Here is a 22,780-nt window from a genome sequence, read left to right as displayed (position 1 = left end):
AGATAGTTCAAGATACAGAGTAGGTACAAGACACTTGAAGAAAAAAGTTATGATCACAATTTTATTTAGAAATGAAAGCTTTCTTATGCCTCTAAATGAACACATAGCCCTTGGAAGATAATTTTTTTTCTTAAAGGACATACATACTCGGAGACAATTTTATTGAATGTATCATCACTGAGATAAATTAAAGTGTTCCAGCAACTGAGGAATTATAATCATACAAAACAGCCTGGACACAGAACGAGCTCATACACTAGTTCCAGGTTTTCAACATCACATTTACGCCACGTGATGATGCACTTCAGCAAAACAATGCTAGGATGCAGGAGACACAGAAATAATGTCAAAAGCAATTCTTCACATTTGGGTCTCACCACATTAGGTACAAATAGGGAACTTAAACATGAAAATGCAATTTGCTCCTTCTAAAGAATACATTTTTATCTCCTGCAAAAAAACCACATTCATTTCCAGTGCCTCAAGGTAAGGAGGATGGCATCTATCACTAGTCCAGAGAATGTCTGAAGGATTTAGAAGCAATCTTTTCATAATGTTTCTTTTGGCGAGAAAGTGAAGTTATGAGTACTCAAAATTCATAAAGATTATTAAGTTTACCTCCCGCATAAGATCTGCCACCATTGTATCTCCTGACTACACTGTCAGCATTCCAGCCCCAAACTACTGAGAATATCTCTCTGGTTCAGGACATGCCCCATTTTGTAACATTAATGCTTCATCGCATAAGGCTTTGTCCCATTGAAAACAAAAGAAAACAAAACAAAAATACAAATTGCTTCCAGTGGAAGGAGCCCACAACATCTCCACTGAATTCTGGGTATGATTCCTATCAATATTCCTTCATGTAAGTGATTATAACAGATAAGTTTCTATTTCAGCAAGTCTACTGCAGATTATCAAGTTGTGGGTTTGTGCCTGCTGGGCTATTTGGATGATTACCCCGTCCCCAACGCCCACAGCTATGACAGACCCGGCACCCACGGCAGTGACCCCTCACAGGAAGGGAGCTTCCTGAACAACAGTGAGCTTCCCTGCTTGATTAATTCCAACTTCCCAGCTCATCTAAATGGAGCCTATGGGCTTCACGGTTTCCTTCTCGCTCTTCACATAGGTCTAAGGGAAGTTATGAAACATATTTTTCTAGTCCTCCCAGGAGCAAGGCCAGGTTCACAATTTGACCTCAGAAACACAGCAGTCCTGCAAAGGCAGACAGCCTGATAGAACTGAGTATTAGAGCTCTCGGCCTGTACTAACACAAACTATAACATGCAGCACGGAGCAATGTTACTTATGGGAAATGACAAGCAATGGATCAGTGGGAGAAAAATAATGGGATTTAATCACATAAAAATATCACAGGCACACGGCACACAGCTCCTTTTTAACAAGCTGCCCACCTCAGGTGAAGGCACAGGGTTCTGGAGAAACTAACCAGTTATAATTTATAATGGAGCTGAGATTTTGATCAGATTAAGTTAGAGGACTCTGGACACACCCAGAGATTCTCATTTCTATCATGTCAATATTCCCCTAGGGAATGACTCTAAACAAACATACAAAAATATCTATCTATGTATCAGATGGATGTCTTAGATATGTGAGAAATGAGCCCAGGAACAGTACAGGCTCATGTGAAAGACTGTCACAGACTAATTAAGGACACTGCTACAGAAAAGGGAAGGTTGACCCTGCAGTCTTATTTACACAATTTCCACCCAGAGGGCTGTGAAGTGGAGCCCCAATGGGGGCATTTCTATCAGGGACCCAAGGGCACCTGCATTAAGGAAACTGGTATAAATGAATCCCTCTGCTCAGCGACAGAAGCAAAAATACCAATACTTCAATTATCTTGGCATGGAATTTATGTTCCAGCCTTCTTGGATTCTTTATAACAAGATGCAGTTATCTCTTATTTGTTGATAATAATGATTGATAACAACAACAACAATAATAATAGTTTATACTTCACTATGCACGCAATTAGAAGGAGGATATTTTGAGGCAAGAACGATAAGCTCTTTAGACAGAAGGTAGTGATTCAAAAATTGCAAAACTTCAGCTTTCAAAAATAGCCTAAGTGACCTCTTGCAGGACTCTGACCACTCGGCAGCAAGCAGGAGGCAACCCCTGTGAAGAGCGAATTCTGGCAAAGTTCTCTCTTCACAGATGATGCACAGCTTAAGCTATAATGAGTTTTTGGGTTACAAATGCTGAACACATTAATATTCCTTGATGATAATTATCACAGTATAAGCACCTTTCCCAATGTGAGTAGCATAAAGCAACTGAAGCAGCATTTTTACTACATTTGAAACAAGCTGGAAAATGGGATTTTCTACTCTTGTAACCTGAGGTCAACATACATCAAGCATTGCATATTAAACACACCTATAGATGAACCCTGCAGCCCTTCTCTTCCCTTTTCTGTGTGTATCCCTAAAGCTGTCTCCTTTAGCCAGTCTCCATTATGAAATTCTTGATGTGAACATATATGTGGTTTACATAATTTCCAGTGAGATGTATTTTCCCCCAATCATACGAATCCTGTTTCTTCTTATGAGAATACAAATAGCAAATAAGCTCAGTAAGCCGTGTTTTACAGATGAGATGTGTCTCTGTGCAGTCTGAATGAATACCGTGGTCACTGGCTGCATATAAAACAGGATGAAAATTAGAATCGAGGAAACAGGCTCCTAGAAGATCCTAACACATTACACACAAATCTGAACAAACTACCAGATTTATCCCTGCATCTTCAAATCTAATATTACATTACTGAGCACTGAAAGGTTTAAAGGTGAATTCTAACCTACCAACATGATAGTAATGAGGTCAGCATCATCTTTAGCCAGCAATATTTTCACATAAGAATCCTAGAAACCAATTTTCATTCTAGATTAAAAGAACAATTACGGTTATTTGGATAATGATAATCAAATATTATAATGAAGAAACGATACAGATGAACCAATATGCAGCATATCAATATGTACAACAATATCTAATAATATTTGTCACAGCATACTCAAAATAGATGCTGTACAGCTCTAAGGTACTATCCCCCAATTTGATTTATTAATATGCTCTGAATGAGCTATAAATTGATTTCCCCTCATCTCTTTTTATTCCTTTTTTTCTATTCAGTGAAAAAAGAGAACATGTCTATTACAAAGCTCAGTGGATGCTAAAACAGCTTAAAATAATCACAATGTAAGATCTTCCCTTTTTTTAAACGTGCAATAATGTCATTTTAGTACTCCATGTAAATAATCCCAATAGCGCTTTCATTTAACAGTGACAAAATGAAAGCCAGTTTGAACCTTTAATCCAAAGAATGTGAATTGATTTAGGTATATTGTAGGTGGGAATCTGCTGAACTCATCTGCACCATCTTAGCCCACACTTCATTTAGAAAATATGCCACGCTACAACTGCTTCAAGTTCTCTAACATCATTTTTACTTATGTGCTGCAAAAATGTCTTCAAATCCCATTTGAATAGATGGCAGGGTTATGAGGGAACCTTTACTAAATATTTAACAGCACTATCGGCTTATTAAATACTATAATGTGAGAGCCATGGAAGCATGATATACAGTGCTTGCCTTTTTTTTTTTTTAAACTTAATGCTGGTGCTCGTTTTGAACACTCCGCAAGTCCATTCATCAGTGGAAATGACGCATTTTTAGAAGTCCTCACTTACTAGCAGATAAATGCGGTTAGAGAACCTTTTTAGTGCAAAATGACTGGAAACCTATTTAGTATTACTGTGCAAAATTTGCTTTACTCTGGCTAGGATAAAAAAATAACCTCACAAAACATTTAAAAGGCTATTTTGAAATAATATACAAAAGCTTAAGGGAACACAGTCTGAAATAAAAGAAAGTAAAGTGTGTTTTTGGCTTGCAGGACTAAAATGCACCATAACAAGGCAACAGATATACAGAGAGTTGATAAAGTACATATATTCATCAATCTGGAAATAGTATCTCAAACTCACATCATAAAAAACGATAGTGCCCATTGAGACTGTTGCTTTTGGCTATGGCATTGTTGGCAGCTGACTTTATTTGTAACTGTTTATAATTACTTTTTTTAAAAAAATGAGTGAATATATTTTACATACACTATGTTAAGATATCTGTAACTAGAACCATATTTTACAAAAAAAAAAATTAATCAGGATATTTTTAGTTTCTTCCTGTGGATAGAAAGTAGAAGTCCTCTCTGAAAAATTTCTGTTCACTAAGAGATGTAATATAGCCTAATTTAAAGAAAACTCCCTTTCCACTGGAGCCCTCCTAGTGCACATTTATCCTGTAAACACTGTAACAATGATTACTGTTCTCCCAGTTCTCAGTGGAGACACTTGCTTTTGAAAATGTCTTGTGGTGACTTACTAAATTCAGGCTATTTCAATTAGTATTACTGCACATTAAAAATTAATTGCATTACTGAGTGGATTAAGGTTTAAATTTCAATTCTACAGTATGTGCACTAGAAATGACAGCTGAAAATCAATGCTCTTTGGCCCACAATCGGAAGTGTGTATGGCCGAATAGCGAGGGACTGGCGTCACTGGCCCCACAGTTTTAAAAGACTTGATAGTTCAATTGAAGGTGTGTCAGCTCTCATTCTAGATTTTCGTTTGAATGCTGCACAGTAGCCCAGCCTTAGAAGAAGAAAAACAGAACAAATGCACGCATGATTTGGAAAAACAAATGGATACGGGACTAACATTACGACAACAAAGGGTAACAGTCACCCAAAATTCACATGTAATTACCCCAGGCTAAAATTATGTTTATTATCCATAGGACTAAAGGCTCTAAATTGAATTCACAACTTTTTTTTATTATTAATTTTCAGATGACCTCGGTTGGTTGGGGGCAGGATATAGGCTATTTTGTAAAGTGATATTGCCAATACATACAATATTCATAGTTACTTCATCCATGTCTCAAGGAATCCCAAGAGGAAATTGAAAATCTTTTCCTTAAGCAGTAATTTCATCGAAGTTCCTTTTGTAAATTATTGAACCTCTTTGGGGGAAGAGACAAATCACTTGATCAAGCTGACTACAGATTTATAACATCTACACAAAATGTTCATAAAGCAATCAGACACTTGCATCACCATACATTTTAAGAAGGTGGAGATGAGCAACATTAGAAACGAAGTCCATGTAGTAAAGTGGCATCCATAAAGACCCACAGAACACCAGGATAACTGTGTTTGGATTCGTATGTGCCTAAGAGAAAAAAATGAAGCTCGCAATGTTCCTCAAGATCCCCTCTGTGTGCCCACTGGCCAACAGCAAGTTCGGCAGCAAGAGAGTAAAGAAGATGGGAAGTAATAATAACAATAAAAAGAATAATCTGGTGCAAATGGACCCCGAGGTGTAGTAGTCATCCCTGTGCAACAATCACCCTTCACTGCAATTTACTGATGTTGCTTCATTACAATACAGCATATAAAGGGGTAATGCACAAAGTGCACTATTTAAACCTATGTGGTTTGAAGCAGCACACGCCACCCAGGCAAGAGCTGCTGGGGGAGACAAGTCAGATTGTTCAAAAGTGAAATTACCTGTAAAAAAGATTATGGAGAGACGCAATATGAATACAACCTGGTGATAAATTCGGGGGGAAAGAGAATAAGAGGTAGCAGGAAAAGGTATTTCCTTAGTGAAATATTAAAGGCATTTCAAATTAATCTGAATTAAAACATCCTTTGAAGAAGTAACAACTTGTGGCTTTGTTAAAAGGAAAAGATAAAAAAATAAGATGTTTCCCATTTGGAAAATATAAAGAGGCTCTCTGTTTCCTATTCTTGATCTCCATAAAATGAACTTAACCATTTTAGGGGAACTTTCATACTCCTCGTTCAGGTTACTATTATTTAAAAGGGAAAATGATTAGTTTTCCAATTCTTGCCTGCTGTAGTGGAAAGTCCTACTTTTCAGTCAGTACCCAGAAAATGCTGAAGCAATATGTTCGGTGGGGAAAAAAAAGAGATTCTTTCCTCACCAAGGATCATTGAGTATGTCATTGGTTAATTCTTGCTCTATGCTCCTCATTAGCATTACTCTCAAGTTTCTGGTTATCATATCCGAAATATTAAGACATAATAACTACGAAGGTGCAGATAATTGGATATTAACCAGAACATACTTGACTGGGCAGGAGGTAGGGCCCTGCTTAAACTAATCCTGAAATATATTAATCACCAATTAATGAAAGGGTTTCAAATTCATTTTCTATTATAGAACACCTCCGAGTATCTGAGCTTTTTCTAACAAAATGACTTGGAATAACAGGGTAGAAATAAGGAATACCGCCATCTGATGATGGCTTGAATTAATTCTTTATAGCCTGTTGTCAGGTATTCATGAAAACTATAGTTAAAGCCTTGATTACTCTTTGCAAAGACTGATGGGAAAAAGAGGGGACACATTGCAATGTTCAGCAGCCTTGGTTTAAATTCCAAATTTATCCCTTTGAATAGCAGTACCATAGCTAAATATTTCATCAGTGAGCTGTCATAATATTACCTGAGTCTTTCAAGCTAGCCAGACCTCTAGACCCCCAACCTAACAACAGATGTACAACTAAAATATAAAACCAACTAATGGGAGCCAGAGAAATCTAGCAAAGATATGCTTTGTACATGGTAAACAGAAGCAAGAAGTTGATAAATATGTTATGTGATAAAAACCTTGACTAGGTGGTTGAAAAGTCACCACCACCTAGTTAGAAATCAAGTAATGCTAAAGATAAGAAAAAGAAAGCAGGCACTGGAACATATAGAGGAAACCATATTTCTGTACAATTCATGTGGCAGAGAGATGACATGTGATATGTCAAGATGTTTTATTACTTTGGTTTCAAAAGCCCTCACTAAGGTCCCTAGAAAAATGTGTGTGTATTCATTGAGTTTTAGACAAATTTCTACAAGCCTGCTATTCACCTGAAAGAAAGAAAAATTTTAGGTACCTAATTGTCACAAAGGGATTCTAATATCTTTTTGCACTTAAGAGGTGTAGCTCCCAGATACTCTGAAAACAAACTTACATTTTTACGTCAGCGAAAACAAGGTGTTTGGATTAATGCAAAGTAAGCAAGGGATTAAAATGATACTGTTTCTCTATTTTTTCCTGCCTTTCTTCACTTAATTTGTTGAAAATAGTAAGAAAACTCCTGTCATCTCAGGATTTTTTTTTCTGTTGTTTGTTGACTTTAATTTTAATAATTCTTAAATAAGCACTCATGGCAGATGAACTAACATATGCAGGCAAGTAGGTCCTTTTATCAACAATTTTGCCATAGAAATACACAAACATTTCAATGGCTCTTCATTAGCAAACAAATCAACAAGTGATATTTTAATGCATGACTTTATTCCATCTCTGTGGGGACTGTAGTTGAGAGTGTGATGTACAGTACAGAGAAAGGAATCATCAGCCACAATGTCCCAGGGCTCTCTCCATTGAGGACTTCTCAGCCTCTGCTTAAAGAGTGCATTTAATTGACTGATAGACAGTAGCTTCTTTGTTCACAGAAGACAGCGAAGTAATGGCAGCTTGAAAATCGTACCATCTACAGGGTCTCCTGAGACTAGTAACAGGGGGATATGTGTCAGGAATAAATAAATAATCTAATTATTAAGCCACTTCCTGTCAAGTTAACTCCAATTTGTTGGCTTTTGAAGGCAACAAAACGAGGCATTTTTCCTCATTATGCTTCTCTTTTTATACCAGTGGTAATCACAGGCGGATTAAAGGGTGCCTGATTGGTTTTTTTGTCAAGGAACTGAGAAGCAGCCAACAGTACAGAAAAACAGAGTTGGGGTTAGAAGAAATTTCATGCTTGTCTCCTTTCCAGCTCCCTAACAGCCCACACGGCTGCCCCATACAGAGCTGCCAGCTGTACAGCAAATGTGTACCCCTCCAACTGAGGCCTACCAGGCCACAGGCGCCATCCTGAGAGCTGTGAGATACCTTGCAATCTTGGCAGGTAGCTACTGCTGTCATAGGCATAATTCTAAAGGTGACCTATGAAACCCCATCAGCTCACCAAATGCAACAATACGAGCAGCTGAAGTTCGACACCCACTCTCCATATTGGCTCCCTTTCCTTTGTTTACTGCTATTAATGGTCCTGGAACTAGGAAATAACCTATGGAAATAGGTCATCAGAGACCTTTTCTTTTTATATGTCTGAAGTGATCCTGTGAAAATAGGCCATCAGGCATGTGTGTGTATGTGTGCATGTGTGTGTGTGTGTCTGGGTATGATATGGCATCTATCTTTTTATCTGTGGCTCATGACTTTCACTGTCCTCCATTCAGAAACAGATACTCACATTTGATAATAAACATATCAGACAGTGAGTGAGAAACAGATACACTTGCAGCATATTCTACTGCAGTTCAAAGATGAGGACAGAACCACAGCCAGAAGCCCCACTATCAGCCTGTCACAGGGAACAACCCTCTGGGACAGACTTCCCAGCATCTCTGTACAGAGCCCAGGAAGGAAGGCTGGCACCCAATAATTCTGCTGCACAGCAATATTCTTCTGAGGCTTCTTTAAGAGCATTGTGTTCTGAAATGAAACAAGAAACTGAATCTTCTGTCTGTGGGAACTGCCAAATCCTCAGCTTCACAGAAAATTAACATCACTAGTCTAAGAAACTTGTAAATTAGAAACTCCACTAAACTGCCAGTATTTTTTACTCTTGTAAATCAAAGCTGCTAGACACAGGCTAAAACAAAACAAGGGTAAACATCCTGATTTGTCTTTTAATAGCTTAGCACTGAAGTTTTAATAGCATAGGCTTAAAGATTTTCATTCGAATTTGGCTGATGAAATAAGAATCCAAATAGCCAAAATGAGTTCTTGAAAACCATATCTTATACCAACAAGACAGGTTTTTAAAAGATCTTTTTTTCTTTTCTTTTAAATTGTCTTTGTGGCTAGAAAGGCCGAACACAGAGAAACCTTGCTAAGTTCCTGCGGCCCCACTTTGCACTCAGAAAGCAGCGCAGCTATCCTATATTGATGCCTGTGTATGTCCTTTCTGAATACATCTTGAATTTTTGTTAAATTGTGCAGATAATTAAACCCTCTTCATATTTACAGTCTGCTTCATTGGTATCATGAATTCTGTTTTCAGTTACTGTCTGCAAATTCCCTCTCTGAACAATTTCATACTAAGCAATAACACTTCATTTTACATAAGTTTTATCTGATGTCCCCATACAGAGCTGCCAGCTGTACAGCAAATGTGTGGTTCTCAAACTGAGGCCTACCAGGCCACAGGCGCCATCCTGAGATCTATAAGGCACCTTGCTGTCATTGGCAAGCTTTCCCTGCTATCACTGTGACCATCACTCCACACTGCACACAACTTAAAATCATCTGATTATTAGAATTTGTGGCCCACATTCCATTTTATCCTTTATTTAATCTATCCCCAGATCACACATTTGTTTAAATGTTTTGGCTGGTTTACAAATCATGCAGCCATCTGCACAGTAGGTGTGACACCATTTTTTAGACAAAAGTTACGTTACAAACAAAGATAAAGTCATTTGAAATGCTTTGGTGTTTGTTATTCTGCCTGGTTCACTTGGACCAACTCTAAGAAATAAATAGAATTATCTGTGTAAATCGATGAACATCTATGAAAAACAACACCCAGCAGAACGCCGAGCTTGCTCCATTACCTACGTTAATATCATGACAGCTGAGGAGAGATGACCTGGCCCACTTCTCATCTCTCCTGTACAGATGGCTATTAAAGAGAAAGTATCCCTTTTGTATGGTCCATGTAGAAACCCTTTATGGGCTTTTCAAATAAGCCAGCATTGCCCACATGAGGGTAGCTTTCTGTTACCATTAAACTGCCCAGATTTCATCTTTTTTAATCCAGCTCTTGATGAAGTAAGCCAGTATTTCATCATATTTAACACCAAATGCTTGTTTCTTAATTCCCTGAGTATTGGAAGCAATAGAATGAAGATGACTTTAAAAATATTCAATAGTCTTCTCATTTAGAATTAATGTAAACTCCAAGGAAACTTAGTAACTTCGAGCTTCTTAGGATAAATGTGTGTGTATATGTGTGCGCATATAGCGCAGATATACACACACATATATCTCTCTCTATCCCCACACATATGCACATTATTGTAGATTCATTTCTATTAATCTTTTAAAAAAAATCAGCCAATGACAGCTGAGCATTTAAAAGACAACATGCCCTTTATCTTCCTATGCAGAGAACCATACCTTTGGATATTTTCTCTTAAGACATATAAAATCTAAAGCCACTTAAGACCTCAAAATATTGGTTTTAGTCTATTCCAAAGCAAGAGCACTCAAGCTGAAATGTTTCAGAGGTGACACCAAATGTCACAAAACTATAATGAAGATTAGTCACATAGCACACCATCTACTAAAGAAATGGAAGAAGAATGCCATTTGTGACCTTAAGCATCAAACAAATTGCAGAATGTATGAATGTCACTTGCCAGAAGAACAGACTGAAATTTCACCACACTGTACAAAGCTGATGTATGCATCTTCCCTGCTTTGACATCAGTACATATATCATGAGTAATGTAACACATAGGGTACTTATCTTCCCACATGCAGTTAAAGACTTGAATCTCTTCACAATCTTTTAAAAAGGATTATTTAATAATACACTGAACGTTAGAGAGCTGAATAAAAAAATCATTTTCTTTGCATCCATGTTTTTATAAGGGCTGTTAACTATAGTCCCAACTTCTAGTTTTGTTCTTCTAAGAGATAAAAACATCTGCTTTCCTCAAGTTCCCTAAGCATTGTCCTTGATCCACTTGGGACAGGGCTATCAGTTTTTATTTCCACATTTTCCTATTTTGTTTTCACAAATAAGGTACTCTGCCACTTTAGAAACAAATTTGCCACTGCCACACTGGTCATTCTGATCAGATGAAAACAGGAAGAGAAGAAAACATAAGTAATTATTTCCAAACTGATAAAAAAATTAATTCATAAGTAAATGGTTTATACCCATTTCTTTTCTGTTCTCCACCTGAGAACTCTGAAAGGGAGGGCTGGGAATGGCAGAGCACTTGTCCTCCAAAGTCCATGAGTGTAGCAATCAATTGCAAGGATAATGGTATTTTTCCGCTTTGATCATTTCTTTGTCAAGCTGACTGGCCTTCGATGGTAAGTGTGCTGCTGGTTGTCTACCACCAGCCACTCGCAATTTGCTCACTATGTTTCATGAGACAGTTGTTTGTGGCTGTTTGGAACACATTTGTCTCTTTGGGGATTTATGCACTCGTTGCAATGCCAACCTCCGTAGTGATCGAAATTTCTTTCTAACTAAAATAGATAATTAGAGGCTGGTAATTATTGGTCAAGAATTATCAGAGTGAAAAAATTAAGCTTCTCATAAATAGTTCTTGGCAGTGTCATCTCTTTATATTATCACATGCCTAACAGCCCTTTATTCATAGCACTTACAAATTTACTCTACTGCTGTTGAGCCTCATAATTTTATATGAGGCAATCCTTTTGCTGGGTTAAGCACATTTAAATTCTCTGGTTTCATCTCTATTTGTGTTAATCCATACCAAATAATAATAATAACAGAAATCTCAAAGAGGAATAAAACAATAAATATTTACTATGCTGATAGAAAGAGACGGGTGAATAATGAATGAAAGGGCTTGATACACAATAGCTTCCTTCCTTATTCTCAGGTCAAAAGCCAACGTAAACTATGTGAAAGGAACAAAGGAAGATAGGAAAAATTTTCTCATCTGCACAGACTTTAAAAGAGGAAAATCTTTTCCCCAGGAAAGCTGTTAAAATGTTTTGTAGCTCTTTTTGTGTGTGTGTGTAAAGAAGAAAAGAAACCCCTAAATAGTCACTGGTCTGATTTCTTACTGAAATTGTGTCAAAATGGAGTGGAGAGTGAGGTTTTCTTCTTTTCTTTAATAGACATAAGTCAAATCCCTAATGCATTTTTATTGAGTAATTATTCTTGCAACTCAGACCATGTGTCCACACCTAGCTGCAAAACGGCACTTAAGCAGAGCATCTCCAGTATGTACCTGGTAGAAACATTGATGGTTTTCTTTTCACAAATGTCCCTGGCCAATAGTCTGAGACCAGCACATTCAGAAAGAAGCGTGGAGCTGGCCTGACACTGAAATGGCATTAAAACATGTGTGTAATACAGAAGCAAATGCAAATGACTTGGTTGATACAGGAATTTAAAGTTACATCTCATTGGGTCATCTGAAGACCTTGTTTTCCTTTAGGTGACATAATCCTTCTCTAGACTCATTGAAATGTAAAACAAAATCTGTAAAAACACTATATACTCTCTTAACAAAGGGAATAGGAGGCTTTTTCAGATAGCCTCTAATCCCTCGTTCTTGCTAAATGTTTATTTGAGATTATTTTTTGATTAAACCAAAAACATACACAGAAACACAACCTAAAAATATCTACCCTCAATGGAGGTATTTTAGACAACAAAATAATACTGCCTGCTTCATTTGAAAGACTAAGTATCACACAGGGATTAAAAAAAAAGGATATCTTAGCCTTTGTGACATCCTCCACTTACACATTTTCTCTCTCTAGGTATTAACAACATGAATGAAGTTAAAGGGCTTGGATGCATGGTCAACAAATATAACAATTAAAAGGATACTATTCATTTGTTTGGGCCTCAAGTGCAAGAGAATTACATATTTTATTATTAAAAATAGCATGAATATTAAATAACTAGGCCCTCTGTGAAAAGGAATAGAATTTGCTTCTCTGATGGAAGGTGAATTTTTAAATGCTCAGCTCCCAAGAGAAGGTGTGTGTCATAATAAGCCACCATAAGGTAGAGGGGAAAAGCCTTGGGAAAGCACTAATGATGTGAGGAATATAAGATAAACACAAAGGGAAAGGTACAGGCAATTTAAAAAGGATGAGGACAAACCAATGAATGTTCTGGAAAAATGAGACTAAAATTGGAAAATCAAAAAGTCCTCTCATCCAATTCAGATTCTACATATGCAAAAGAACAATACTGTGGTGAAGAATATATCTAATCTGTTCAACTGGGTCCTGGGATAAATAAATGCAGAACGAAAATTAAGTTTCCATCGAGTAAAACTAGTCAGAAGCATGGCCCACAGCATTTTACTAAATTTCCCTTAAGCTGCAATTTTCAAAAAAAGTGTAACATGAAGCAGAATCTTGAGTGACTGCCACAAATAAACACTCTTTGAGAAGTTAAGAAATGAAAAATAGTAACATTATCATTTGGTAAGAAAAATTAATTTTTTCAAATGCAAGTCTCTCATCCCAAAATATTTTGAAAGTTTTTATAGAGCATTCTTGGAATCCAAAATAGAAGGAAAATTGCAAGGAGACACATTATTTGAATGTCTCTTACATGTTGCCATTATCTTCTAAACACACAGTACAGCTGCCAATGTTATTCTGTCACATTCAAGAGTATGCTATCTAATGTAAAAGAAAATCACTATTATTATATTAGTACTTTAAACCTGGAAAATAAAGAGATAAAGTAATCAATATTTTAGCTGTTTTGTATTTGTTCCACTTTGCAAAATTAAGCACTTGGTCTTTTATAAGCAATAATCCTCCTAAAGACCCATCATTTGAAAACTATAAAGCAAATCCTATTGAAAAACTATTAATCAATTTTTCAACATGCTTTTGAATTTATCTTCATTAATTTCTACAAGAGTATTAGAAGTTTTGTTATGGTTGGTTTTAATGATCAGTAAAGAGAGTTGGAGCAACCTTTATACTGATCTTTCTTAGAATGTCTCTGATTAGTGTAGAACAAAACTTGTTACTTCTGAAAATAACTTCAGAATCCAAATGTTGAATTTTCTTTCCTTCCTTAGAGTTTGACATTCGGAGAACATAAGGTTAATTACACTTTTTTATATTATGTCACAATTATTTATGGCATTATAAAATACCATGAAATGAGTATGAAATTAAAAAATATTCATAGTCTGAGAAAACAAATGAGTAACAAAAATAGTATAAAGTAATAACAATTGTTATTTTACTAGTATAAAAAGATTTGCTTGATAAAATTTAATTGGCTGGTAAAACTCTTAGTATTATTACTAAGTGCTTATCAAATTAAAAAACCTTAGAAGGTAATCTCAGAGGAATTAAGGGATAATAGGACAATATGAATATCCTCTTAGGTTTAACCCATGTGATAAATGCCAAATCCTGGAAAACATTGGCCTGGAGTGACTTCAGAGATCTTAACCCAAACTACTTTTATAAAGATCTATGGAAAATTCAGCAGGAAATAAAAGAAAATTACTGAATTCTTTATGTGATCTTTATGATCATTATTATTTCCAGGCTGTTGAAACCATACATATAAAACTATTTTATGGCAATTTAAATTATTTATGTTTCCCTATCACAAAAACTCCCCATTTCAGATTTTGCAACAAAGATGCTTAAGCAACACACAGCAGTACCATTATCATAATAACTTCTGAAATTAAAACCTGTCTAAAACTCTATGGAAAGCTAACATCCAGTTCATTAACCATTCCTGTTAGTTTTCAATAATGCAAAAATGATTAGAAGTTTAATTTGTTAATCACCTGTGTTTTGACTGGCAGTAGATATATAATCCTCTACAGAAGTCTAAACTAGCCCTTGCAGAAAATAAAATGTGCTAATGCCTTATCAGGCTTAATAATAGGGACTAAAAAATAATCAATCATGCCTAGGTAAATCATTGATGGTTGAACAATTAATTCATCTTTAACTCTGTTTAATTATATAGGCATTGCTGTACACAAGTATGAGAAAAAATCTATCTGTAACAAGGTTTAGAGTGTCACTCACCAATCATGTGATTTGCAACATGAACCTGAATATCCCATTCATTGTAGAAAACCATCTGACACTTGATGCACTGATAGGTCTTCTTCTGAGAAAACAAGTATAAACAGAATTACTTAGTCACATGCACTTTTCATTGTTTTCTTTAAAAATCCCAAACCTACTTACAGCAATTGTTTTAATTTTTGAGATGCTGGTCTACATCTGTTGCTAACTAAGCTACTGTGTTGGTTGCTTGGGCAAAGTCCAGGAGAGTCTGTCCGAAGACCTTGTGGCTTGCTCCCAACACTATACTTTTTTTTTTCCCAACACTATACTTTTAGTTGCAAATAATTACAAAAATTTAAAACACATGATTATGGCATAAACTATTTTTAAGGATTCTTAAACTCTAAAATAGAAGTCAATATTAAAAAACAAAATCTGTAACATATTGCTTCATTCTAACCAAAGCAAGTGTAGTGTAGCTTCTAGATATTCCTAAATAAAATGGACAGTAAGTTAAGATCCGTGGAATCCAACTAAAAGATCAGGAGATTATAATTTTTAGCTGAAGTCTGAAATTTATATGCTGTTTCAGAAGTTAAGTACCAGCATTTAAATGTGTATTTTTCATATAAAGAAATCATATCATAATGAACATTCAACACCATTTTATCATTTTATACTATATGCTGGGAAGTGAAAAGAGCTGGATTTATTATGATTCCTGCATCATAAATAAAGAAACGAAGGCCTAGTGAAGTAGGAAGGTTTGCCTGATGTCACAGTGCCCTAGAGCTGGGAAGACAAAAAAAAAAATCTCAAATCTCCATGGACTCTAAATGCTAGGCTCACTGATAAAAGCAGCCTTCTTGGTTTCACATCTATTATTGTGCCCCCCTCAAAATATGGATCAGTACATAATAGAGTCAGTAATAAAATATTGGTTATATTTTCTAGGACACAGTTAACATAAATTCCATTTTAATGAAAGTTAATATTTATAATTAAAAACCATCTTGGAAAACAAAATAAGCCATTAGGAAATAATCCACTTTGAAAATCTCCCAAACATGAGAAAATGATATTTATAAAATCACATTAATGACATTTTGTTAAGGCATTTTTAGAGAATTGTCACTTTATCCACAGACAGAAAATTGTTTTACCCGTGCTCACAATAGCAAACAGCAATCTGTAAATTACAATTAATTTTACAGAACTCAAAAAATCAAAGTTAAGCACACAATTTAGTCATTTCATTACAGATTGGAATTATAAACACGACTGATGTAAAATTTTCTTAATTATTATCACTTAACATAATATTTGCTTCTGCAATAGAGGATAGTATTCCCTATAAAACACAGAAGTGCAGGCATATTTCCAGTGGAAGAGTCTAAATAATCTAGCAGGCTTTGTACATTAGGCATATTGTGAATTGAGTGTGTTGAATCTAAATCTAACACGGACTTGAAAAACCCTGACAATCACCAAGGAAGATTTACTGTACTGAGCTGTTTACAAGATGCTTTTGATAGTGACATATAGAGCAACATGTGTTGCGTAAATAACATCTATCCCTTTTTTAACAATATTTCCCTTTAGAACTAGTTAGAAAATATTTCTTACTCCCAGATGACCTACATTATATATTGTTTATTAGCATACTTCTAGCATTATTCCTGATATGTGACCTTGCTGAAAAACAAAGAAACATAAACTTAATGGCTAGTCTTTTCTCTTGTTAGCACAGTAAAACATACAATATGTCGAAAACTGTCTCAAAAAATGATGACTGATGAATATGTTGGTGGAATATACTAGGGTTTTTTTTTTTTTTCTCCTGGTCTAATAATAAAGAATAAAATCACCCGACAAGCCAAAATAATAAAATACCAGCACTTACTCCTACCTTCAAATGATCTGACAAATTTGAAGATCTACGGTGTATTAAGTGTTCTTTTATCACTAAATGAAAATGTTTTTGTCACTATTGATAATTCAAATACAAATTTTACTTAGAACAGTGTCTAAAATGTTACTTTCTACCCTTAATTAATAAAGCCATAATCTTATCTGTAAGCTCCTATATATCAGACTAGATGAAATAAGAATTTAATGTGATCAAAAATAGCATACCGTGAAAATGTATGTAGTTTAACTATCGCACCACACCACATATCTTGCATTTCCCAAATGCAAAGTAATGGCATGCAAATTGGGATGTGTTAAGGTTTTCTTTTTTAAAAATAGGTGTAAAATTCAATTTTATGCCCAAGTTTTCTGAAAAAGTAATTTTACATGACATTTTTAAATTTTAAGGCATTCCTCACTACAATTAGAGATGCTTAGCAAAATGTTTGAGAGACCCACCCATACACCATTTTTTAAGTATAAAGTAATTATAACTTCTGCACAGTGCTGGCTTTGGGGATTTCATTCCCTTGCAGGTCAATTCATTTCCATCTCTCTATGGTTGAGTTTAAGTAGTAATTCTTCCTAATTCTAGACCCAAATCTGCTTTGCTGCTACTCTGGCCCATTGGACCCAATTCTAGGCTCTGAAGTCAAAGGCACAGGTTGAGCCCCTGTCAGTAGTCCCTTTGCGGTCAGAAAATAAGGATACCATGTATGAAACATGGTATCATTCTTCTAAGACAACATTTTAATAAGTAGAACCCCAAGTTAAGCACATCGTTCTAGGGTGTCTGGACCCTAGCAGAAAATAAGACTGTCACCTCCCTTAGGACAATTACCTCCATTTAGATAGAAGACAACAAGAAAAGTCAAGTGAGATCATTTCTTTTAAAAGCAGATAAAAGTAGAAACAGAACTTCCATTGTTTGGGCCCCAGATTAGCCTTTATCAACGCTTAAGTTGTCAATTTACTTGAAATGCTAATTTAGTACAATTCTTAAAAGAGACTTTTTTCATTAGCCTTTTTTAATGTGCTACTTGGGAGTGGGGTTGTCATTTCCTGATTGTTCTCTTTTGTTTTCTGATACTGATAGATGTAATTATCAAGGATACAACTTTTTCCCAGCACCTCATTATTTTTGATTGATTTTGAGAACAATTTGAATGTGCCTTTTTGACATTCTTGTTTTCAGTTATACTCTGGTTAAGGTACTCAGAGACTTTCAGAAAAGAGCATCTCATATTAAAAAAAAATGATTAGATCTTTAATAATGTATACTTTAAAAAAACATTATTCTGATTAACTCCACCCCCCTCCATTCAATCTATATTCCATTAAGACTGAGGCTTCACATTTAGACTTACCAAATTAAAAAAAAAAATTACACTTTGTAGTTGTAATTGCTTTGATTTTTTTAAAACAAAACACTGAGTACAAAAAAAAAAAAAATCAATCAGTCCACAGTAATCTTCAAAAACAGAGAAGAAGAAAAAACAAACCTCAGTTGCCACCATGGGAAGTGACTATTATATGAATCTTTTTTCTGAAATTTGGTAACTAAAGGCAGAAGGCACCTTGTTTTTGTTAGGGGAAAGTATAGTGCATGTCTATTTGATGGGGTGGTGGGAGAAATTTTTATTGAAGACTGAGCATAAATGACAAAATTAGATATAAACCATTATTTAATGTCAAATAAAATGGTCCAGTATACTCATTAAAAGATGCACAAACTTAAAAGAAAGGATAGAGAGACTGAGATACTCAATTTTCATCCTTTGGTAACTGCAAAGAGAAGTGGATTTCTTTACAGTGGATTTATCTGCTGGTAATTGTTGCAACCAGACAATTTCATTTATTATTTTTAACAATGGCACAACCTACACGTTGTCTCTCTCAATGTGATGTAATATGAGGAACACGACATGACAATATAGTATCCTTACCTAAAATGTATATCTGAAATTGTATTCCAGATCATACTTTTATACTCAACAGTCCAGTCTTCAGGAAATGAAGGGATACAGAAATTTGCATTACTGTGAGAAAAAAGTTACACAAATCCGCAATATTCCTCAGTGCAAATTAAGAATATTCTTGAGCTATTATCTTCAAAAAGTCAATGTTAGAGGGCGAAAATAGTGGTGAGATTGTTTTCAGATGAAAGAGACTAAAAGGATTTAACTTTTAGTTATGTAGTATATGTCCAATGCAATTGTGGATCTGATAGAGCTATAAAAAGATTTTCAAGGAAATTGGGAAAATCTCAGTATCAGCTGGTAACTACATGATACTAAGGAATTAATATTAACTTTCCAAGATAGGATAACAGTACTGTTATTACTTGAGTAATCATCCTTTTTCTTAGGAGAAGCACACTGAATATTTAGGAATAAAATGGGATGAAGTTTGTAGTTTACTATCAAAAGATCCAGAAAAAATACATGGAGTCATCTATAGGTAGAGTCAAAATGGCTAAATGTTAACAATTATTAAATTAAATCTGGGTGCATACTTGAATATTGTCATAATAAAAATTAGAATAAATGGATAATTCATGAGATATAGTTTCTTAAAACAATAAATCTGACTTGATTAACTCCATCCCTTCTCTTCATTTTTATACTCCAATTATGCCCCAAAATAATTTTAGCCAAGTTGTTGTAATTATCTTCGTGAATAACTTCATATTTTTTGTGGGTGGGGCTGGTTTGTTTACAAGCTAAATGTATAAACTCTTGAGAGGTAAAGAACCCTAGCTCACATCAATTTCTACAGTAAATGATTTTGTACAACTGTATGATGTTTTAAGTCTCTAAAGAACTCACATGCAACAAAATTTACATGCAACAAAACTGTTAGAGTAGATAAAGGAGGGATTATTTTCTTCATTTATAGATTAAGTGGCTTGTTCCAAGTCATGCAGGTTGTGAATACCAAAGCCAAAGCTTGTCTTTAACCCTACATCCCACCCACTGGGTTTTAACTATTTATACCCTCATACTTCTCAGGTAAATTTACTATGGCATTTCAGGTGCATTTTGAAAGGCAGCTCTCCTTAGAATAGTGTGGCATGTTGGTCCTTATGACGCCAGGGATGGTATGGGCATAGCTAGTGACAGTGAAGGAGTAGTTTCTACTTAAATTCATCTTAGACTCCTGGTCCCAGACCTGTGACCAAGACCCATAGGGCAGAACTGGCTCCCCAAAGTTCTCTAGTCGCTTGCAACATTTTCTCTTTGCTCTCAGTGCCTAGCAGTTTTATTTCCAAGTTTTTCAATGTATATTTACTTGCCCTGTTCAGTAGTGGAAGAACAATTTCAGTCTAAGAGCTCATGTATGTCTCCAGTTCTGAAAATTCTCAGTCATCATTTCTTCAGTTTTACAAATCTCTCATTCTCTCCATTCACTGTACTGAAACTCCTATTAGACATAGATTGTAGCCTTTCAATGTTTCTTAGTAATATAGTGCATTTTTATGCATATTTTAAAAATCAATTTGTCCTCTATATTCTGGTCTTGGTGATTTTCTGTTTTCTTACAAACCATTGGTTCTCTCTTCATTGGTGTTCAGTTTAGAATTTATCCCATCTCCCAAAGCATTTATTTCAATGACTATTTTTCATTTCAAACATTTCTGATTTTAAATACAAGCTCTCTTGTTTTATTTTTTACTCTAACGTGCTCCATGATTTTTTCACTCATTTTAGTGGAAATCACACCTTCATTTATATTCCTGAGTTTCCTAATATTTATTTCAATGTCAAGATTGTTCCACAGAGTTGACTTTGTCTGGAGAAGAATTCTGGTCTCAGAGCAGCTGGGTTTTACTTGTTTTTGTTGTTATTGCTTTACTAGCATTACGTTCATTCACATATTTTGGAATCCTGGTTTGAAGCCCACTTGGAAGATATTTTTTAGTGGAAGATATTTTTCTATGCCCTCCCTTTCTAGTAGTTTTGACTTTGCTTCTATCCCACCCTAGGCCCCTATCCCTGCCAGTGTTCCAAATTTGCTCTGGGTTTCTCAGGGGCATTTTCTGTGTATTTGCTCTCCTGCAGGGATATAGGGGACTTTATAAATTGAATCACAGAACTGGCATATGACTAATTCATTTTGAATTACAAAACTGTATTTTTTTCTTCCTATCCCTATAAGCCTCCAGTTGAAAAGTCCTAGTACCAAGTACTAATCAACAACAGAGTTATTTTTATAGTCTCTTGTCTTTGATCAATGAAGTTACTCTCCAGGCCCTGTCTTAAGTAGAGGTTGGTCCCCTGGGGATTAAACCCTAGTTGTTACTTGTCAGTCCTGGAATAGAGTCCTGACCTGTGGCTTCAGCCCTGATAATTACTGGTTTTTAAATTTGGTTTCTGGATCTCAAATTTGGAGAACTGTTTTGAATTTGCTAGGTCCATCCAGTTTTCTATCTTTATATTTTGTCTATCACTGCTGTATGTTTGCAGCACACCCAGCAGTTTTAGTAGGAAAGCAACCTTAAGGAACCTCTTTCTGCAATTAGTTATTACTTGGTGGCTTCATCATTTCTCTGTGTGACAATCATTTAATGGTCCTGAGTGTTAAGGGTCTTCCCTGTAAATTAAAAATAATAAAATTTACAACTTAAAGTTGATGTGAGAAGTGAGAACTATATAAAAGTGCTTAGCATCATGCCTACCATGTAGCATGCCCACATTAAATAGTAAATACCTCTATTATTCTATTGGCAGATTATTATGGGGATAGAATGGAATACCATATGAAATGTCTGGCACAACAAAGATGCTTGTTAAAGGCTAGTTCTTACCCTTTTACATGGACTTTGAAACTATACTAAAATTACTTTAAACTAGAATCCACTTATTTAGATTTTATAACACTTAATGAGGGATAAACATTTATTTAAAAAGTTTTAAAAAATAATGGCATAAGTAATATCACAAGTGGGAAATAGGTTGGGAAGAAAAAGAAGATAGAGTGTGTAAAAAGATTTCTCAGCTTAGCTAGGATAAAAAGCTGTTTTAAGGACGATGGCAGTATACGCTCCCATTCCAGGAATGAATATATTATTTACAAATGAGACATATATTTAAGATCAGTAGCACCTTAGCAATAATTTGTTGGCAAGGAATGAGTATTGTACATGAGTGAAAATGTATAGCTTTCCACAAATACTTAATTCAGTACTTCAGACGTTTTACTAATATTAGTTTGGTCATTTTCCAGGTAATTCTGACTTTGTGTGAAAATAAGTCACTGAACAGAAAGGGGAAAATGGATGAAATAAAATGAGAGCTACTAATAACTAAAAGCTTGTGAAAGAACTCATTGAAAAATGTTACTATTGATTTTCTATTGCATAGTTCTTGTGGTGATTAAAAGGAAGACACTTTTGTCTTCCAGATGTGTTCAATGTCCTGACATTAAAGACTATATAGCACTTTACACAGTTTTTGGCACGTGCCAAGAGCTGAATAACCAAGAGATATTAAATGTAACCCCTAAACTCAAAGACTTAAAATAAAATGGAGGAAAGAACATACACAAACATTAAACTGTTATAAATATGTTGTATAAATAACATGGCAAAGCAATTCAAGACCATGTACCAGTATATATCAAAGAGAAGACAGTTAAAATACCAAATAGGGACAGATTAACATCATCTAGAAGAGTCAGGAAATACTCCCTGGGAGTGAAAAGATCTGAGGTCTAAATTGGGAATAATTACTTTGAGTTCAAAATGAAATTACAAAGGGCCTAATACATGACAAGTAAGGTCTCACAGGCTGCTGGGGTATTTGGTGGAATAAGAAGGCAATCTGAAACATAACACTGTTAAGAAAATTGCTCTGGTCAACTGAGCAGACAGAAAAAAATAGGAAACACAAATCTAGTAAGAAAGAACTGGATTTTTTTTTTTTGTTTTGAATGACTAAGTTCC

General features: G+C 35.2%; 1 protein-coding gene across 7 annotated transcripts in view; it reads right to left on the bottom strand.

Moving 5' to 3' along the window:
- ZNF521 (zinc finger protein 521) overlaps positions 1 to 22,780 on the bottom strand; it is a 272,397-nt gene that overhangs the window by 111,056 nt on the left and 138,561 nt on the right. For all 7 annotated transcript variants that reach the window (XM_054694125.1, XM_054694127.1, XM_054694126.1 and 4 more), the window contains one exon: positions 14,941 to 15,025. In XM_054694125.1, coding sequence (XP_054550100.1) covers positions 14,941 to 15,025 — 85 coding nt within the window. The remainder of the gene's footprint in view (positions 1 to 14,940; positions 15,026 to 22,780) is intronic.

Source organism: Talpa occidentalis, unplaced genomic scaffold (genome assembly GCF_014898055.3).
Source record: "Talpa occidentalis isolate TD23 unplaced genomic scaffold, MPIMG_talOcc4v2.1 talOcc4.13, whole genome shotgun sequence".
In the NCBI taxonomy this organism is placed as follows: Eukaryota; Metazoa; Chordata; class Mammalia; order Eulipotyphla; family Talpidae; genus Talpa; species Talpa occidentalis.
The sequence above is the reverse complement of the archived record's forward strand: the minus strand, read 5'-3'. Positions and strand labels throughout refer to the sequence as shown.